Source organism: Martes martes (genome assembly GCF_963455335.1).
Source record: "Martes martes genome assembly, chromosome: 2".
NCBI lineage: Eukaryota > Metazoa > Chordata > Mammalia > Carnivora > Mustelidae > Martes > Martes martes.
The window spans coordinates 194,769,502-194,791,581 of record NC_137889.1 but is presented as its reverse complement, the minus strand read 5'-3'; the positions used below and the strand labels follow the sequence as shown (position 1 = coordinate 194,791,581).

General features: G+C 36.5%; 1 protein-coding gene across 1 annotated transcript; it reads right to left on the bottom strand.

Annotated features, from left to right (window-relative positions):
• Positions 1-1,055: 1,055 nt before the first annotated feature.
• ODAM (odontogenic, ameloblast associated) lies at positions 1,056-8,242 on the bottom strand (the record flags this gene model as incomplete). The annotated part of the gene is made up of 10 exons (XM_080797366.1): positions 1,056-1,085; positions 1,292-1,453; positions 2,098-2,169; positions 2,946-2,993; positions 3,772-3,876; positions 5,737-5,784; positions 6,427-6,660; positions 7,220-7,267; positions 8,065-8,106; positions 8,192-8,242. 10 exons carry the CDS (start codon positions 8,240-8,242, stop codon positions 1,056-1,058), a joined length of 840 nt encoding a protein of 279 aa, XP_080653492.1.
• Between the last annotated feature and the right edge of the window lie 13,838 nt (positions 8,243-22,080).

Sequence of the window (22,080 nt, the reverse complement as noted above, 5' to 3'; positions counted from 1 at the left end):
CCAGGGCACCGCCAAAGCTTTTTCTCTGAAAAATAAGATAAGAGTGCATTTTAATACCACTAGACTGTTTTGGGGAACATTTCCAAGATATTTTCTAAAATACTTAACAGAAGCTAGGAAACTTTACTTCTGGCACCGTGTCACGTAAAAGGAAGGTCATGCTATACCGAAATCCTTTAGTATTTCTGATTAAATAACTTGAGTTGACTTGCATTGTACAAAATGTCACATTATAAAAGAGACTTTTCTAAAGAAATCTAGGCTAAACCATTCACTCCGGTTGTATTTTACAGAGTTTTTTTTTGTTATTGTTGTTGTTTTGTTTCTTAACTGAAGAATGCTGAGGATTCATTTTCACAAGAGGAGAAATCAGAAAAGACCATAGGCAGCAGGGAGGAGAGTTAAAGAAAAAACCCTTGCCTTTTCCTTTTCCCTTCAGGCCAAATTGTTTGCTTTTTAGTGTGTATTTTTTACTTCTTGTGCTGTCCCAGCCTGCCCTTCTGTCAAACACCCACAAACCTCACAGCCGACCAAGCCCAATAGGACAGGTAATTGATTAATTAATTATGTTTGATATGAAGGTCATGGCATTTTAAATTTCCATGTGATTTTGCAATTTTTTAAAATCACTTTGAGAGTTTATTTCATTCCAGTCGAATACAGATGTATTGACATCGTTACAACTTCTGGCTTGCAAGTGCAGTGATGATTTAGAAGAACTAACTCTGTATTGTGTTTGTAGAATGTCTTTTGTATGGACCTAGTATATTTGCTACTCGTGTTTTCAGAGTCTGTACCAAATTTATGGTATAGGCAGACATGATTCTCAAACATTTATTTTTATTTTTAAAAAGTGGCTAAAGTCCCACAATTATTATTAGCTTTATAGAACTATATAAGCACTTTTTGTTTGTTTGTTTGATTTTGGTAAGACCTTTTCATTAGTTCCCCTGATGTTTTTTTTTTTCCTCTTTCAATTTAGGATGTGTCGTGGTACTTAATGCATGCCTTTTGGCAAATACCTACCAAAAACTCTGAATGGTTAGGAAAACATCTTACGGTTCCTTTAAGGAATCAGTCTTGGCCTAGCGAGAAAAGGATATTCATAAGAAGTGCTTATTAAATCAAAATTAAATTATTGGCCTCCCTGTTTAAGGTAAAGACAATGTGTTTTACTATATCATTAACTCTCACATCATTTCTATGACTTAGTCTTATAAATTAAACATTAACTTTATATTTTCCATTAGGTAACCATTTTTTACATAAAATAAATCTTTGATTACTCTACCTTCTTTTCCATCAGCTCTGGGGTAATAGTTGGGTTGACAGCAGGAGCAAAAGAATTTGTAGTGCTGGGTTTTTGTGAAGTTGAAGGAATGAATATTGCTCCACTGGTATGTTTAAAGTTTATCCCTTCTTTTTGTAAATATGGCATCACTCCTTCTGCTGGCTATATAGAATTAGAAAGAACACAAAGTGGTTACAGGTTCAAATACAAGATCAAAATGGGGAAGAATATAAAGCAACAGGATTGAAATGCATGGCAAATAATTTATTTAGGAAGTAAATGACTTTATTAGTTTTTTAGATTATAATCTATCATAGAATGACTATAAATATATACCAGCAAATTTGGATGTTTCTTTTTTTTTTTTTTTTAAAGATTTTATTTATTTATTTGACAGAGAGAGAGAGATCACAAGTAGGCAGAGAGGCAGGCAGAGAGAGAGAGGAGGAAGCAGGTTCTCCGCTGAGCAGAGAGCCTGATGTGGGGCTCGATCCCAGGACTCTGGGATCATGACCTGAGCTGAAGGCAGAGGCTTTAACCCACTGAGCCACCCAGGCACCCTGGATGTTTCTTAATACCTGATTTTAAATGAGTGTCCCTAGAAGTGTGTCTGATACAGAGTAGTAAGTATTTGATGGACTAAGTAAATTGAACCTTGACTGGCAAAAGATTATAGGTGGAAGGAAGAATAATTTTTGATGAAAAAATAACAGTAAAGTCCATTAAAATGAACAATAGTGCAGGAACCTGTAGGCTGCCAGTTGCTGACCTCTGGTAGCTAGCACACGGTGGTAAGGGAATCTTACCATCACAGCAGTGTCAGGAGCTGTGCCTAGGAGGGTGTCTAAAGCTAGTTGCTGCTGTCCTCCTGGCATAACCTGTAACATTGGAAAGTTGAAAAAAGTCTAAACTTTTCCTCTTTAAAATATGCAGTTTTGCATGCAAGGCAGTTACACCCTTCCCAACTTCTTCCATTTTAGTTACTTAAAAATAAAAATAATCATTTAGATTTGAGAAAGAGAAAAGTGACCTCTGACCCAGGACGCACAACTCAGCTTGTGTTGTCAGGAGCTTACTGGATATTCTCTGCTAGGCCCTGGTGTTCTGTTGAACATGAACAATCCTACAGAATACCAGCTTCAAGCAAGGTCATGTGTGAACACGATGAAATGCAACAAAAACAAGACAGCTGTGTAATCTTGTCTAAAGCAAGGTTGCCACGCAAGCCACAATAATACCAGGCATCCTCCTATCCTGGATAATTTGAGTAACTCTTCCTTCTTTAACAGTCAGGGCCTTTGCCTCGCTCTTCTTGGCTTTCATCATCTAGGAAGGAACCGTCTCATTACTAATCACAGACTTGCCCATCACTTCTTGAGAACACCCAACCATTACTCTTTGAATTCCCTGCAAAATCGCCTGACAGAAGCCCAGACCCTTTGAACAATCAGTCACCTTCCTATTAAGACACCCACAGGTCCCCATATGGGTCTTCCCTCGTTGAAATGAGTAGGTAAATCCAGTTTTGTTCAACTATGGGTTTGTTCCTAATGGTTTTTGGCTGAAGGGTGCTCATAGATTTAATATGTTATGAAGCAGATCATTTCAAAAGTTAGTGTTTTTTTTTTTTTAATGAAAAGTGTGCATTACTTACAGGTTCTGCTTGTACTGGAATATATCCAAATTGAGTATAGAATGGCATCTGTCAGATTTTTGGAAAATGTGTTAGATTTGCTGTGATGATTTTGTTATAATTTTGTAATAAACAATTATTTAAGATTATATATATATATATTTGTATTACATTAAATGCTTTTTTGAAAGTTCATATATTCTAGGTGGTAAAAATTATTTTTAATTTACCAAGCATCCTTTTAATACCGTACGACTTTGAGGTTAAACTTCTAACACAACTTAATTAGAATTACTACTACCAGTCACTTAAAGCACAATTTTCAGTTTTATCTAATTTGGTTTTAGAGTGGTGATGAATTGTTAATTTTCCCCCCATTATACCTAAAAGAAATCTAGTTATGTATGGGCCACCTGAAATTACATTAGAATTCTAAAAATGTGCTGTAGGTCCACAAAACTCAATAGTAACGTTATCTAATTGTACCTAGTGATCATAAGTATCTTCCATCAAAGCTATTTTTTTTTCTTACAATAACCACGTGTAAACATGACAAGAGGGATGCTGGTAGCTTTTTAAAAGTCAGAAAAAAATTTTGCCAAGATGATTCATCTTTTGGCCTCCGATTTTGTTGAAGTCCACTCACCAACTTCGTTCTTTTAAAATCCAGCCTTTGAACATTTCAAAGTTAGTGATATGTTAGGATAACACACTGGATCTTTTTGTGACCACCAGTTCAGGCTGTTGAACTTCTGCAGTAAATACACTCAAATAGTCTCTCCTTTGGAAATTTACTGTCTCTCTAGTCTTAGATGGAACTAGTCAGACTAAAATCAAATAGTAGTACCTGCTCCTCAAATTGCTGCTGTCCCGTTTGTGGAGGTGACTGTGTGGCTGTTTGTTGAGATTGTTCCCAGGGTAGGAGCATGTAGACTGGATAGTACTGCAGCATCTACTTGTAAATGAAAGGTATGTAAGAGCTTCCTTGACATCAGCAGAGGCCTTTTAAAAAAACCTTTGGTTTATATCTAGTAATTTTATGAACAAAATAATGCATGAAGCAGCCCTTCTCAGACTTTAGAAATAACTCATATTGTATATGACATTGGACTTTGTTTCAAGGTTGCTTGGCCAAACGCATGAAAGAAGTAGCAAAATAATAGGCTTAAATTTTAAGAAAGGGCACTGTGGACTTCATATACAAACTGTGTGTGTGTGTGTGTGTGTGTGTGTGTATAGGCTGTTATATATATATGCTTTATATACAAACTTAATGTACTTTGTGAATATCTAAGAAGTCATGGCTGACTTGCTGAACATTTTCCTTATATTTTTTGAGAATCATTATTATGCAAGAATGTTATTAGAAGTGCTATGATAATGAATTAATTCTCAAGAATGTGTTGCCTTTAATAAGTGCCATTTTTTAAAGATAAGCCATAAAACTTTTTGGAATATTTGGAAAATCCAGAAATAGACAAGGAAGAAATAAATCATCTGCAACTTTATCACCTACATTATCATATATTGGCTTCCATTTATGCCTGTGTCTATACATGCGTATGTGTTTATAGAAAATGGGGATCTTAGTACATATATAGAGATTAGTATGTTTTGTGTCCTTGCCTAATTAAATAAGAGACTGTATTAAACACAAAAGTTAAAAAAAAAACCCTATAGTTTGAGAAGTACATTTTATGCAGTGGTTCTTATTTCTGGCTAAGAATTAAAATCATCTCTTGAGCATTTTAGTAGATAATCGTATTTGGTATCCACTCATCATGTTTTGATTCATTAGGTGTGGGTAGGGTCTAGGCATTTGTAATTTTCAAAATTACCAGCAGAGCTTCTGATGCAAAGCTGGGGTGGAGAACTGCTGGTTTAGTGGTTGAGGAAGGATGAAGAATTACATTCCAACTCAGCTACTTACTTTGATTAGGGTTGGGATTTAATCTCATTAAGACTTAGTTCCCTGATCCTTAAAATGAAGTAATCCCACTTACCATGTATCTACCTCTCTAAATGCTCTGGCATAGAATGAGGTAATGTCTAGAAGTAACTTTTATTTTATAATGAGTGTGGGACAAAAATTACATAATTATGATTACAGGAGAGCCAAGTGGTATAACTTTTTATGAAATGGTCAGTACTCTGGTGGTGAATAATTTATCCATGTTCATATTTCTTTTAACCTAGTCTATTGTAAAGTTAATTAGGTGAAACTAATCTGGAAAGGGTTTTCCATATTAGTCTAATGAGTATAGGAATTGGCATTCATTTTTTAAGGTTTCTTATTTAATGGAAATCCCCCCATTTGATTGTAATATAGAAATAATTGAAAATATACAAGAACCTGGTAATATTTTGAACAGAATGCTCCGAGTGCCAAATAATGTGGCAAGTGTTTCTTATTTCTACATCATATCATATTTTATCAGTTTAATGCATCTCCCTCTGAAACAAAATTTAGGGTTGAGCAAAGTCAGCCCATGGCATTTCTCTTGAGTTTCCAAATGCCAGTACAAACACCATGCAGAGGCACCAGGACTTATGGTTTATTGAGCTCCTTTATTCCCAATAGAGTAATGCCCTGGAAACTCAGGGGTTCTGGGGACTCTCCTTAGCATTATTAAGTGAGCCTAACATTATCAAACTGATGCCAGCCCAGCAATAGTGGTACTAAACAGTGATGATTATATTAGTTTTAATAGCCCTGCTCTAGGAGTCAGAGCTACAGATACAAAAGAAAGCATTAGATAGAGAGTACAGTCAGCCATCTGTCTGTAGGAGTGATGGTATTCTACTCATTTACCTGAGCTTGCTCTTGAGGCATTTTGAAGGAGAGCACATAGGGCATAACCTGCCAAAAGAGGTATAAAAAAGTTATACTTGACTCTTTTTTTTTTTTTTTTAGAGGGAGAGAGAGCTAGTGCACACAGCGGGGAGGGGCAGAGAAAGAGGGGGCGAGAGAATCTGAAGCTGGCTCCACGCCCAGCACGGAGCTCCACGTGGGGCTGAATCTCACACTCTGAGATCATGACCTGAGCTGAACTCAAGAGTCGGGTGCTTCACCAGCTGAACCACCCAGACACCCCAGTTATACTTGACTTCTTAATGTAAAATTCCAGAGCTGTTTTTCTTAGACCTACTCATATACATTTACAATTTGTATTAGAGACTTCTGTGACAACAAAAAGTCATGTTATATGTATATCCTTAATGCAAATTGTTTCTTCTTTAAAGAGGAAATTTCCCTAATTATCTTTTCTCAGACATGTTTTTAACACTCTTGATTTGTGGCTGTGATAGAATAGCTGATTTAAATGGTATTTTTTCATATTAGAAATCAGAAAAGGAAGTACTTCCAGCGATGGTAGAGCAAATAATGAGAAAAATGTCTTTCTCAGTAACTCCTGTCTTATTTTAAAGATGATTCCTGCTCATTTTCACATTCAACGTGTGTTCTATCTCCTCAGAACAGGATGGGAGAGGCCCGACTTACGTGATTAGGGCCCTGATGGCTCTGCGGTGGTGTTTGAGGCTGTGAGGGGTCCAGCTGTCCCACCTGGGTTCCTTGGGCAAAATTGACCCATCCTGGGAAAGGCATTTGATTTGGGAACCGTCCAGCAAACCGGTTAAGAGCTGGTAAGGAGAACTGAGAGAGCCCTGGAACCTGAGCTTGCCGCTGCTGTTGCAGAAGCCCAGAGAAAGGAGGGATCCACGAATTAAAGGGGCCCTGGAAGGACACGAAAGAAAGAAAGGAAGCATTTCTCTTTCATCTTGCAAAGAATTTTAAATCGGTCTTGAGCACGAAAAAGGGAAAAGGTAGGCAATTTCTATAATTCCATTGCTGCATTATAAAAAAGGGCAGCATCTTAGCACATTATGAGCTGTGCAAGTAGCATGAACAATGCCAACTTCCCAGTGCTCATAAAAAAATTGGGGGCAAAACGAGATGGATAAAGAGTATGGTTTCTACAGTGGCCAGACTGGTTTTAAGTCTTTTCTTTTTTTTTTTTTTTCATAGTTGAGTGTGACTGTGTGTCAATAGTCAATTTAACTATCTCACAGTTGTGAGAATTTGTGCCGGGCACTTACCAAGTTTTCAAGAAATGTTAATCAGATTACAGCTTTTACTTTTGTCTTCAAACACATGGTTGTTAGAATATGTGGGACAAATTCATAATCTTAAAAATGGAGACTTCGGAAATGAAATCAGTGAACATTTTGTTCTCTACAAAGTACTGTAAGAAATAAACAGTCGAAAAGCATTCTTAAAATAATTATCGAGGTACCTGAAGCTGTAGTGGTTGAAGTTGAGCATTATTAAGACTCAGAAGTAACTAGGAAAGGAAAGATAATATGAAAACAAGATGATTACACATGATAAAACTATTGAGAACAAGATTTACTACAAACGTAGAACAAGCCAGGGCTGACTGATCAGTTTCCTGCTAGGGGTGTTTTCTCACTAAGCTTGTACTAAATTACAGTGATTAGAGATTGGGATTTAACGACCTCTCCTCCACTAGGTCTGAGATTGCACAACTTTAGCCCATTCCTGTGGTTTAGTCAGTCATTTTTACGCTCTTAAACACCTATATACACCCATATTGGATACTATTAGAATAAAAAGATATAGGAGATACTGTCTCTGCTTTTAAAGATTTTATACTCACATGGGGAGCAAATATTGTAGAAAAAAACCTGGTATACCAAATAAACATGAATGTTGGAAATGCATTTGATATAAGAGCTAGTGGATAGGAATTAGGATAAATTAATTAAGGCTTTAAAAATACTTATTTATTTATTTTAGAGAAAAAGAGAGAGAGAGAGAGAGCACAGTAGGGGGATAGGGAGAGGGAGAGAGAGAATCCCAGGCAGCCTCCCTGCTGAGTGCTGAGCCCAAGGAGAGAATCTCAAGACCCTGAAATTGTGACCTGAGCCAAAATCAAGAGTAGGAGGCTTTATTAACTGTGCCACCCTGGTGCCTGCCTCTCCCCTCCTTTTTAAAGATTTGTCTATTTGAGAAAGAGCAAGCTGGAGAACGAAGGTTTTAATCTCTTCTCCACTGAGTTTCCTTAAAAACCAAAAACGAAAACAAAATGGAGAGCTTCTTGTAAGTATTTAAACTAACCTCATTGCTGTTGCTTGCAGACATCAGGCGCTGTGGGATAAGCTAAAAAATGAAAACATAAATGGTCAAAGAAGGATTTGTTACAGGTTTCATACAATGATTTTAGATGGACCGTGAAATCACTTACTGGGGCTGACATTGTGGCTCCCAGAAGCCCAAGAAGAATTATGGTTTTCATTTTTAGATGAAATATCTAGAAAATAAATTGTGAAATTGAGCTTTAAATAGACCCTCTATGTAAAAATCATGATAACAATAAGTGGTGATATTGTTCGATCAGAAGTGGAGTTGGGTGAGTTCTGTAGTATTTACTTATATGTTAGGATTTAAAATAAAAAAGGTAAATTTATAAATATCTATAACAGAACCTATTCTTTTTCTCAGAGCAGTTGTTTAAAAAAACCAGAATTGTTTGCTTGTCCTTTTAGCTTGACCAAATGATTCCTTTGGTGGTATGGGATGCGGCTGAATGAGTTAATGAACAAGATGGCCTCATTGCTTGCGCTGTTCTGTACATCAGGGAATGGGTCCTTCTGATCACGGGAGGTCCACGACTGGGGTCAGTGAACTAGGTCTTTATTGTGAAAACAGTTTTAATGTCTATTTAACATAGTAATAAAAATACTACAATCAAGTTCTGACAATAGTCCAATAACAGATACAAGTCTTTTTGAAAGATTAATAACATGAAATACATTAAAACGGAGCAACTGAGTCAATATTTTTCTAATTTAAGGAAAGAGATTATAAAATCTGTGATATAAAATATGAAAACTGTAATATTAATTTATAATGCAACCTATGGAAGCATATTATCTCTTGTCCTCCAGGTGTAAAAACTGGTCTAATTCAAATTACCGATCTATGTAAGCATTGAGGGGGACCCTGGTAGTTTATCCTTCTGAGTTGACTGATTTGGGTTCTTAAAATTATGAAAGCAAAGATTTTGGTATCTTACCTCAATCCTTTGCCTAAGGAGAGAACTCTAAACCCATGCAAGATCTGTGTTCTTTTTATCTTTCAGCTCAGCTGCTTGAAGCTTCTCTTAAATTTAAAAACCCGTCTTCAGAAAAGAATGACCAATCATTTTTCAAAGGGACCAGTGACTCAGTGGGTTTCAGACAATGGCTTAGCTAATAACCCCTTTCCTAATCATCTAGGCGGTATAGGGATTCCCACACTCTTAGTGATCATTCCTGGCTTCTGCTTTAGTTATGATGAAATCTTCTAGAATAATTTTGTTCTGCTCCTTTTATCATCCTCAATATGAATACAGTAGTAGAGTAACTTTTAAGCCTTTATTCAAAGATTAATAGGTGATTATTTTTTATTTCAAGAGTAAAATACAGAATTATTAGATGTAAGACATAGGTCTAAAGGATAAAAATTCAAAATATAGTCTGGGCAGTTAAGATTCTTTGGTTCATCAGTGTTGGACCGAGTAAATATGAACTACTTCCATTTAAATTCAGCCTTGAAAATATCAGTGTATCTCTATCTACCTGTGGAATGGAATCCTAAAAAAAATTGCTAAATTTCTATATATCTGTGACATCTGTGTCCCCATGTGATCAAGTTGCTTGAAAAACTAATTTAATAAGTATGAAGCATGATGGCCTACATTTTAGAAAAAGAGTGGTGAATGTTTTGTGTTTTAAAGTCTCTTTTGCTAAATATGATTTTAGCATTCAAAATATATATTGTTATGATTTGTACCTTGTTGTTACTTAAATTTTCTTTGTAGTGTGTTTTGCATTTGTCTTGTTTTTCTTTGCCGTTAGTATTGACCTCATTCTAGTAGACAGTCCACGATCACAGTCGTGCCATAAGGTATGATAAGTTGATTTTCATTGGAAGAGTTCTTTGGCTAGTTTCATCTTGAACAACTAGTGGTAGCTATCATGCAGGAAAACAAATTACTGCCTTTCAGTGAATGCATCTTTCTTAGTAGGATGAAACACTTCTTGAACTTGCATGGCTCATTAATATTAAAATGAATATACCTTTTATTATATAACAACAACAACTACAAAAAGCCAGGAGGGAAAGATACAGTAAAGATGACAAGATGCCTTTCTTTACTAAATCCTGGTAGCCACTAGGATTTTGTATCTGTTAGAAAGGAACTTTCCCAAGATTTCTGAAAGTTTCTTTTTAAATTAGCCAAATAGTTAGACTGCCTCAAATTTTGATGCAGATTTAACTAAACCTGGTAGTTAATGTGACCAAGGAAAATCCAGTAGATTGGTTGGGTGGATGAACTAGATAGCCGGCTCTAAATTGCCTGATGGTATGTATTTCCAGTTAATGACCTTGGTCTCTTCTGCATGTCAAATTAAATTTAATACACCATTAAGGTCTCAGTCTTGGAGATTTCCTGTTGCATTGTGTGGGATCTTAGGCAGCTAATTCCACTACGGAGCCAGAAAATTATCAGGACCAAAAACCGAAGTTAGGATCTGTATTATAGTATTATAGAGCCAAAATATAGTCAATGTAAAAGTTATCTTGATGATGAGTAGTTTCACTTAGCTACATTCTTCAGATCTGAAGGTAGTTGGAAGGAGATTTCTTTTACTCTTTTCTTTTTGTTTTTATTTTCCATTACTTGAGTATTCTCAAGAAAAGCAGTCAGAACTCTCCAGTTATACACCATATTGAAATGGAAAAGAGCAGGCACTGCTTTCCTACCCGATAGCTCCCTATGTTATTGGCAGCAAAGTTACCTCTGGGAAGGAGGGGAAGTAGCAAGGAGCTCTCATTTGATTCTTACCACCTCCTAGTGTGGATCTTGTCTGTGTCTCTTTCTCCCATTCTGCTATGTTGACTTAACTCATATTGTGTTCAATGTCATTCACCCAGTAAGTACTCCATTGACTTTTGTGAAATAAATAGTTTCTTTATTCAGGGGAGAAAAAGGCAATACACATTCAGAGCAATGTCAGTCTGTATGGATTAAGGTGCAGGGACATTAAATTGAGGAACCTGACAATGAGGAAATCCTGAACCAGATGTTGTGACTGCGACTTCATTACTTTGTTTTAGTTCGATTACCAGAATACCAGATACCCCTCTATTCAAATAAAAGTACGAAAACACACATCTGTGCCAAGTACATATGATTGTTGGGTTATGTACCATTAAAAATTATCCTTAACTTTGCTCTGTTCCAGTAAGACAGATGATGAAGCACAAATAACAATGGCTTCTATATTAGTCCTTTCAAAATGTTATCTCTGCTTTTTTTCCTCTTCAACTAACCTGAAAAATCAGTTAAGAACCTTACAGAGAGCCATTGTGAAGTAGATCAATTCTTCTAAGAGAATAGAGTTTGAATTTTAGCACTGCTTAGAATAAAAACAATTTTCTTACGTATGAGTTATAATTTTCCAGGAACTTCTAATGACATGTAAAGTAGGTAGTATATTTATATCATTGCCATGTTTCAATGAGAAAGCTGAGGTACAGAAGGCTCAGCAACTTCATTCATTCATATAAGAAATACTTCTTGTGGGGCACCTGGGTGGCTCAGTGGGTTAAGCCTCTGCCTTCAGCTCAGGTCATGATCTCAGGGTCCTGGGATCGAGCCCCGCATCAGGCTCTCTGCTCAGCAGGGAGCCTGCTTCCCCCTCTCTCTGCCTGCCTCTCTGCCTACTTGTGATCTCTCTCTGTGTGTCAAATAAACAAATAAAATCTTTTTAAAAAATCTTTAAAAAAGAAATACTTATTGTATAACTTCTTTATCCATGTCCTTACTGGGTTTTGAGAACTTAGAATTAATAAAACAGATATGATTCTGCTTCATGGAAATTGCTATTTTTTTCTCCACTGTCAATAAAGTACCAGAATTCTGGCTAGTATTTAGGTCTTTTGATTATTAATCAAGTAGTCTTTTCAAATCACCAAGCTGCCTAACGAGAGAGAAGAGAGACATAGCACGATTCCAAAGATAATTAACAGATAAAAATAATAAGTGATAAAAGTGAGTATTTTCATATACTGCCAGAGTTGAATAATGAATCTTAGCTCAATCAAGGTAATAGGTGACTCTAACAATTATTTCATTATTAAATTGTGCCATAAATATGGAAGATAAGCAAGCTGTCAATCATATCTTTTCTATTACATACGGTGCTTACTTTTAATCTCTATGAGACTTTGCTAAAATGGCCCCTTCTGTTTAATAATGTGCATTATAGGATATTAATCACCACCTCTCTACTATGACAATCCATTATAGCTTAATGGCTTGGGCTTGATTATATGAGACTAATTTCATTATATTTCAGATTTGTAGGTATATGCTTGTGAATTATGTCCAGAAAGTATAATTTCCAGGGGGCACCTGGGTGGCTCAGTCCATTAAGCTTCTGACTCTTGGTTTCAGCTCAGATCATGATCTCAGGGTTGTGAAATAGAGCCCCACGTTGGGCTCTGTGCTCAGCTTGGATCGGCTTAAAGTTCTCCCTCTCCCTCTCCCTCTACTCCTCCTCCTCATGTGCGCATGCTCGCTCTCTCTCAAATAAATAAATAAATGAATAAATACATCTTTAAAGAATAAATAAAGTATAATTTCCAGGAGTAACTTGTTCAGGAATAGAGATATTAAGAAAAATAAGAGAATATATACTTCCTCTTTCACAAAAGGACCCATGAGTTTCAGAGTAATTGAGAGGCCAGACACAACGAAGGTTGGACTGCAAAAGCGTGCCTGTGATTCCACAGAGTGTGGCCTGTAGAACATTCAGTGGGAGGCACGTTCTCTCAAACACAACCCATCCTGGTTTGGGCATAATCAATACTCAGCTTCTCTAAGAAACACTTCTTTTGTCCTCTAACTTGAAATAGTTTCTTTTTCTACTGAACCTCTATCATATTGATTGGTGTCCTTCACTCTATAAATTTCGGACCTCTACTTTCATGACCCCTGTATCTGTTTCTTCTCGTTGGGCCTATAATCAGAGTTTGGCACTAACCTAGTTTCTGTACTATAACCTCCCAGAAACAAACCCCATCTTAATCAAAATCTTGTAGTTCTAATGACTTGATTTAAGATTCGTGTCTTTCCATAATTTCTGGCTTTCTCCCCCTGACATCTAGCCAAACCCATGCTGTAGTCATGGGACTTCTTGTGACTGTCCCAGTCAAGGTCAGTAGTACCCCAGCCCAGTCTGATTTAATTCTCCCTCAGAATTCTGTTATCTTTTTTTCTACTTTGTTACATTAAGAGTTTATCTCCTCCACAAGATTTTATGCTTTCTGAGGGCAGTGGTATTTTATGGCTCCAAAAAGCTTGCTGTCTTGTCTTCCTTTCTTCTTCCCTTCTTTCTCTCTCCTTAACTTCTTCCATTTATTTACTCTTTTTCTTCTTTTGTTTCCTACTGCATTTATTTCCCTTTTCTTCACCTATTCCGGTTTACGAAATGGCAATGATCTGACCCTTGCTTTGTTCTCTCACTTCACTGCTTCTCACTTCCATCCTTGTTTACAAAGCTCCAACCAAGCTAGTTTTCTTTATGACTTTTGAACATGTTAAATTTATCCCTGCCTTGAGGCTTTTTACATTTGTTATTTATACCTAGAATGCTCTCTCTTTGATCACTGAGGAGCCGAAGCCTTCTTGTCATCCAGTTCAGGACTCACTCCACAGAAGGATGTTTCCAGACTACCCAGTCTAGAGCAGTCGTCTCTATCAGATCACCCTATTTAAATTCTCTGCAAAGCCTGTGTCTACTGCGTTTACTATATTTGTTTGCTTATTTCGTTGTTTATTTTTTAGTAGTTTTTAAAGTAATACTCATAATTACTTGTTTTATTTTTTATCTTTCATCACTAGGATAAAATTACATTAGGATAGATTCTTTTTTTTTCTTTATTTATCCCAGTACTTGGAACAGTGACTGACCCATAATATATACTCAAGTATATGTTGAACATTTGCATGGCAATTCCCATAACTTGGAAATTCCAAGATATACTTTTAGAGAGTTACATTAAATGCTACTTATAGCACTGACAGATACTGAAAGTCATTGAAGTGTTTGATAATGAGACATTATATTGTTTAATAAATTACTCTTCCTTCTAGAAATTCATTCTGTTGTATAGACATATTATAATACAAAAAATTACTAATGCAGTGTCTTTCTTATTCTAAGCAAAAATGATACCTCTGGCTTGATTTAAATACTTTTTGATAATAGAATCTGTTACCCATTTCTGGTGAACTTGCTTGAAGAATATGGTGGGAACGAGTGGTTATTTGTAATTATGTGTTTCTCTATTTGTAATGTCTTAATCCACACCCTAGCAATTTCATAAATGTCTGCTTTTTTTTTTTTTTTCCTTTCCTGCTTGCTGTTTGAACACTAAAGAGAGAACTGGTATTTGTTGCTTGGAAAATAAGGCTTAGTATCAAGTCAAGAGTTAAGGAAAGAAATGGGAGCTAATTTGGTAGAAGCATCAGAAGTAGGAAAGCAATCAGTATAAAGTTTATGAAAAATAATGCTATAAATGGGAACTGTATGCCGGAGGTCACTCCACATAGTAAACTCTGATTATGAAGACATGTAGATAAAAGTTCTGTGAGATACTATTCTGTCATCCTGCTCCAGCTTGGGAATAATTCTCTCTGGATTACTGGTGTTGGTCAGTTGGTCACCCATATTCACCAAAGGACAGATCTTTGGAATTATTGATGGAAAAAAATCTTCTTTAGTTTCTAACTCTTCTTTTTCAGAGTTCTGTATAGGTCTCTGTCATGGATGCTGTGATGCCCCGACCAGAGCCCCATTCAGGAGTGAAGGACCTACTGCCCCAGCGGCTGGGAGTGCTAACAGCCTCTTCAGCATTTGCCTCACCTGCCTCCCTCGGAGGACTTCTCCCTTCCCAGGCCAAGAATCACCATCTAACTAATTCACTAAAGGCCAGGCCACTGGCCATCCTGGCTCCACAATTCCCCATGGGATTGACTAAAGTGTTTGTTGTCTACATAGCAGCTAACTTCTTCCTTTATCTGATCCTGCTTGCTTTCCCTCCACTCCGTGGTTGTTAATTCCAAGGGCCCTTAATACATTTCCTGCCTGTTAATCCCCACTTCAGTCTACTTCCTGAGACAGTCCCCAAGTTTTTCGTCATGGAAATATTACTTTTTGAGTGACATGTAACAAAAATTTAATCATAGTTCGTCAAGTGTTAATAATTTCTCATCACGTTAGCCAGTTCTGAATCACTATAGAGATTGGATTACTTCTGAGAAATAACGTCACGTGTGCTACTCGCATTTATCATGTGTTGAATTGTGAATGTTATTATTTCTGTGCCTTAGGCTGTGGTCTAATATACAGAACTAAACTTCTCATTAAATTTGTTACTGACATGTATTTAGTAATTAGATGTATCTTGAGTAAGAACCAATATTATCTGATATAATGGGCTTAAAAAAAATGGTTAAACAGGAAAGCTCTAAGGTCCTACATATAGAGCCTGTGATGAGAAACTATTGCTGGTTATTCTTTTTTATAATGGTTTATAAAAATTGCACACACACACCCCCCTTTGGAAAGCATTACTGACCAAGCTTCAGGAAGAGAGACAGACAGAAACGGAGATCTCACTAGGGCAGGAAGCACCTGGCAGTTTTGCAGTGCATACACTGGAAGTTTAGCACTGCCTGCATTTGTGGAGTACAAAGTCAGGACTAGATAAACCAGGGCTGTGGAAATTGAATTTCCAAAAACTTTTTTTTTTTTTTTTTTTTTTAAAGTAGGCTCCATGCCTAGCATGGAGCCCAATGCGGTCTCGACTTATGACCCTGAGGTCAAAACCTGAGCTGAAATCAAGAGTCAAATGCTTAACAGACTGAGCCACCCAGATGCCCCAATAATTTCTAAAAACTCTTACAAAACTTGGCCGTTTATTGCATTTATTTGTTCCAATTTTCAACTCCTCTCCATCTCAAAGAGCCTTAAATAAAGCTCAAGAACATGCACTTTGGGGCCATTTTGCCTGGCTCCAATTCTAACTGCCAGCTGCAGACACTTGAGCTGTGGGCAAATTTTAAATGTCTCTGAACTGTTTACCTTTCTGTAAAATGGGGGTAATCTCATTGGGTTGTTAAGATAATGAATGATCTTACAAGAAGTACCAGATGTTAGTTATACTAGATATTAGACTATAGGTATCTTGAGTATCCCCAGGGCCTGGTACAAGATTCATTTGTTAAATGTATGAAAGAATGAGGCATATTACAGAAATACCTTTTTTTAATGAGACGAGGATGGGAAATTGAGTAGCACTTGGTGTAGAAGAACAGAAGTGAAAAGCAAAGAGCCAATGTGATATTAGAAATCGAAGATCCGAAGATCCGGGACGCCTGGGTGGCTCAGTGGGTTAAAGCCTCTGCCTTTGGCTCAGGTCATGATCCCAGGGTCCTGGGATCGAGCCCCGCATCGGGCTCTCTCCTCAGCGGGGAGCTTGCTTTCCTTCCTCTCTCTCTGCCTGCCTCTCTGCCTGCTTGTGATCTCTGCCTGTCAAATAAATAAATAAAATCTTAAAAAAAAAAAAAAGAAATCAAAGATTCACAGAGTGCCTGGGTGAAAAGGTAGGTTCCTGAACCAAAACTAAGATGTGCATTATCAACCAATTAGTCTGTTAATTAAAAATATTCTTGAAAAAATTTCCAAAATACTAATTTCAACATTTTATTAAGGAAAAGTCACTTGGTTCTACCCACTCTTGTTTTTCTCAAATTGTGTCCTTTCATTTAGTCAGTGATGTCCCAGTACACTGGATCTCTGACAACAAACAGACAAACAGAAAACCTCTTTTTTGTTATATCTTCTGATTTCCACAAGGGCCCATTTCAGTTTACCAATTGTTTAACGATTGACTCTTAAAATTCCTAATATTAAAGACTGAATATCAAGATGCAATAAAAGTCAACTCCAGCAAAGTAATGCCTTCACATAATGGATAGTGCTTGAATCGGCCAAATAATGTAGTTTTATTGCCCTAGTCAGAAATATTTTACATGGTGTATCTCACACAGCTGTCAATTTATACTGAGGTTGTAGGTATTTAGAGATATGTGAAACTAACATTTGTTTAGTGCCTTATATCAGGTTCTCAGCTATGTTTTCTGAATACATTTTTTCAACTGATCCTCCTAAGAATCGGCTAAGTATTTTCATTATCATTTCACTTATGAGCAAACTGAGACTCAGCAAAGTCATTTGCCCAAAGTGGCTTAGTTGTTTAGTGATAAAACTGATTTGAACCCAGGTTCTTTACCAAGGGAAATGCTTATTTCTACACCATTCTCTAAGTGTTTATATAGAACAAAGATACTGGATAATTTTTCCCATGTACTTTGAGATATATCAAATAAACATCCCAGTTTTCTTGCTTAAGTTTTTTTCCCTGATTATTTGTTGAAGATTCCCCACATGTCTTGAATAATACAATCTCTGACATATTTTCTGTTATAGTCATTATCTCCCAATTTCTGGATTTTCAGAGGCTTGACTTAGATCTTTTGGGAGTTTTCTAAGACAGATACTAAGCCAGACATTCTACTTCTCTTTTTTCAATGGTCTAAAGAAACTCATACTGATGATACAAGGAAGTATGTCCAGGACTATTGTTCCAAAATCTACAGTTTAAGTGCCCTCAGCTGAGATTAGCAACCATGAAGGTCACCGAAGAACAGTGCTTATTGTTCTGGGAACATTTCAATGAAGGAAGCTTAATTTTCTCTATTCCTTTTCCAAGAAGGTTTTCCATCTGCAGAAACAATCACTTAAAACAGCAGAAGCCAAGAGCTAATAAATCAGTGCCATAGCGACTTTCCTCATAGGGACTGCTTCCAGAAATTTAGAAATTCTGGAAATACCAATATTGTGTCTCCATAAACTGTCTGCTTAATTGGATATTTTAGATTCAGCCATCAGAAACATTTTAAATTACTAGTCTATTTCTGTTTTTGTCAAATAAGAATTGCATGTGACTTCTGATAAATGGTAATATCACTTACAAAGAGTTCTACTTTCTTTCTGAAATTAAATTCATGACTATAGTTGGGTGCCTCATCAAATTTCTAAATGTATGTGCTGTTACCTTCCATGCCTTCTTGCTCTTGATTTCTTTCTTTTTACATATATAGATGTGTACACCAAACATGCATTTACTTGCACGCTTCTGTAAAGCATCACATTCAGCACCTGTTGCTAAATGATGAAGTAATGAGAACAAAAATATTGCTTATTAACATATAGATTATGCCAGGTATTATCCCAAGTACTTTATTTATATAAATCAACTCAATTGTATTAATCCTCTCACAACCTTAAGTTTTAGATATTGATATTCTCATTTTATAGGTGAATAGTATAGGAATCACTGAGATTGAGAAATCTTCCGAAGGGTATGAGAATAACGAGTTCCAGGGGCAGGATCTGAACTGAAGTCTGTACAAGTCCAAAATCATCTTCTTAACAACCACATATGCCGAAACACATAATTCATTAAAGACCTATTACATAAAGTTTAATGTTTGCATTTTCATATATGTGCACATTTACAAAGATCACGTGTTTTCTTTTTAAAATTAATTAATTTAAGAGAGAGAGCAGGCAGGGAGAGGGGCAGATGGAGAGGGAGAGAGAAAAAGAGAATCCTCAAGCAGATTCCCTGCTGGGTATGGAGCCTGAGGTGGGGCTCAGTCCCCTGATCTGTGAGATCATGACCTGAACCAAAATCAGAAGTCAGATGCTTAACGGACTGAGTCAACCAAGTGCCCCTTAATAAAAAATAGCTTAGTTAATTGAATGTGTTTTGACATGGGTTTGATGTATATGAACCTACATTTCTACAAATGTATCTGTCTTCTTTTTTATCCTGTTGTAACATCCATACATGAGAATTTAAGACATTTATTGTTTTTTGTATTTTTGGTATTTGGATAATTTATTATTTTGTGATATTAGGATAATGATATTTATTATTAAGATGTTCCTTTATAACATCCACTTTACATTATTGTGGAAAATGTAATTTCCTTATGCTGTCATTTACCAGGCAAAACTGAAAAAAATAGTGTCTTGGGGAAAAATTAATTAAAAATGCTACAAAATAAGTTCTAGCCCTGCAGGAATGAATGAATGAAAAGAGTATCACTGAGAAAGAATCATGAAATTAATCTCTATAAAGAACACCAAGATAGTCCACGAATAAACACTGTGTAATAATTTGTGGCATGTCTGAGGGTGGGTTATCTGTCTGAGCCTGGACTTTGAGTAAGTATTAGGTTGGGTTGAAATGACTCTCTTAAGAAACGTCAATGAAATGATCTGTGGGAAATCATTCTGAGGGAGCATGGCCTGTTTGGTTGCCAGTACAGCAGAACTACTTGGGCACTCTTTCTTCAGTAATTACTCATCCTGATTTCTCTGGAAGGTAAAATTTACTGAATAGTCATGTTAATTATGTGCCCCAATGAAATATGTTCATTGGGTTTTCTTATTGCTGAAACGAGCAACTTTCTTTTGTTAGGGCTTTCACACATATTCTAAGTACAGAAAAATCACTGAAAGCTGGAATAAACAAGTAAAATCTCTATCCAAGAAGACTTTTTGAAGACACTTTTATTTTTATTTATTTATTTTTAAAGATTTTATTTATTTGACAGAGAGAGAGGAGGCAGAGAGGCAGGCAGAGAGAGAGGAGGAGGCAGGTTCCCGGCTGAGCAGAGAGCCCGATGCGGGGCTCGATCCCAGGACCCTGGGATCATGACCCAAGCTGAAGGCAGAAGCTTTAACCCACTGAGCCACCCAGGTGACCCTGAAGACACTTTTAATATTTCCCCATAAAAATATGTCTGTAAAGGACTATAAGAATCAGTTTATGTTGGATGGTGGAATGACTTTCTTGGCTGTATGCTTCACAGGGACTTTGGAGAACGGACTTAGATTCAGAGATTAGATGAGCCTTCAGATAAAAATTCTTTTGGCACAGGTGGTTACAGTTAGAGTCCTGAAAGGAATACTTGTGAAGACCTGGCCTAGGACCAATTATATGTACTTTGGAGAATGTGTTTTAGAATTCTTTGGCAGTTCCACTGTGATATTAGGAAATTCTTGGTAGGAGAAGTTCCTAGAAAACAAATGCATTGCTTTTTTTCCCTTTAAATGTCCAAAGTACCAAAGAATTCAAGGACGTATTCTACCCAATGATATGTGCCAGTCGGAGTAGGTAGGATGGTCTTCAGATTCTGAATGTGTAACCACCATGTAGCACCAGGCCCAACACAGGCCCTAAATTTGGCAAGAGAACTATAGCTGTTTGTCAAGTATGATTTCATCAAAATTTATGAGTCCCAAACTATTACAAGTTTATGATTTGTCAATGCTCTTTGAATAAAAACAGTGTAAAGAGAAGATCCTTAGTTAAACATAGGGTAGGATAATTTATTAGAATAAACACAGGCATATGATAAATTTATTTACTACATTTATTGCATAAATGACATTGTTGATAGCATGGCTTCATCATCAAAAAGTCTTGAGTTTGAATCCCATTTCATGCATTTACCAGCCCTGTAATTTTGTGCAAGTTAACTACCTCCTCTGACCCTGTTCTCTTCTCCATAAAATGGAGCAAACTAAATGCTTATCTCCAGGGTATCTATGGAAAGTAAATGCTGCTAACTGTGTAAATGCATTGCTCACCATAGTAATAATTCTCAATAAACCAATTTAGGGAAAACTTGACATATTTTATTTTCGAGGAAGAAGTCTCTAAGAGGTAAAGGTAGTTTAAAAATAACCTCCCAATCTGATTCACATTTATGTGATCCTTTAATTTAAAATGACCAGGTTGCATTTAAAAGAATAAAAGGAAAGTTTCCTTTGGAATGTTAGCTTTATCAGTGAAGAATGAAAAGCTACTGCCCACATGACTATCCCCTGCTGGTCCTACATTTTTTTTCCTCAAAATTTTCCTGGTTTATTGATGAAAGTTGAATATTCTCTGCTAAATCTTGGTGTCCCCTATTAAAATGCAGATGACTTTATTCCTTCAACCAAACATTATTTATTACTAACAATGATCTAGAGATAATTGTGTTCAGAACACTTACAGTCTAACAGAATGAGAATTACGTAAAACAAATATTGTTTGATAAGAATAGAATAGAATAGAATAGAATAGAATAGAATGCCATGGTACGTATGGATTAGGGATGGACTGGGCTCTTTATAGGGTAGAGAAACCCTGAGCTGGAGGAGTAGGAATTCACCAGGCATTCCTAAGAGCAGGAATTCATAGGTGGAATGAAAAATTCAAGCAAAATATACATCATGTGCAAAATCCTGGAGCAGAACATAGCTTGATACTTATGGAGGCATAACTCTTCAAGATAATTGGAATGTAGATTCCCAGGGAAAATTGTTGGGATGAGATTTGGAAGACAGAGGCTACATCACAGAGGGTGTTCTGAAACAAATAAACGTGCTTAGATCTCATTGTTGGCATCTATCAAGTAAGCAAGGGTTACTGTGTTAGTCGTTAGTCATGTCTACCAAATATTTTCATTCCTTCTCCTGGTCTCCGGTAGAATGTCACATTCTACTGTCTGGCCCTTGAAATTTAGTGACTTGGTTTGGCCCATTAAATATGAGCAAGACGTGGTATGTGTCACTCTGGCTGGAAGTTTTGAGATAATTCACCACTCTCTCTCTCTCCTGTGGCCACTAGCAATGTTCCAGATACTACCTTTTCTATCAACATGAATTTCTTCAATCTGGATCCCCCGGTGAGAGCAATAAGGAGCAAAACTTTAAATCAATCTGCAGTAAATATGTAGTATAAGGGAGAAATAAATCTTGTAGTTTCAAGCTGCTGAGATTTGGGGGTTGGTACCACAGCATAAATTAACTTGTACTGATTATTCCACTGCAACCCTAATACCTTGCCATAACCCTTCCTTATACTTCATCTGAATGAATTTTCTCCATAAAC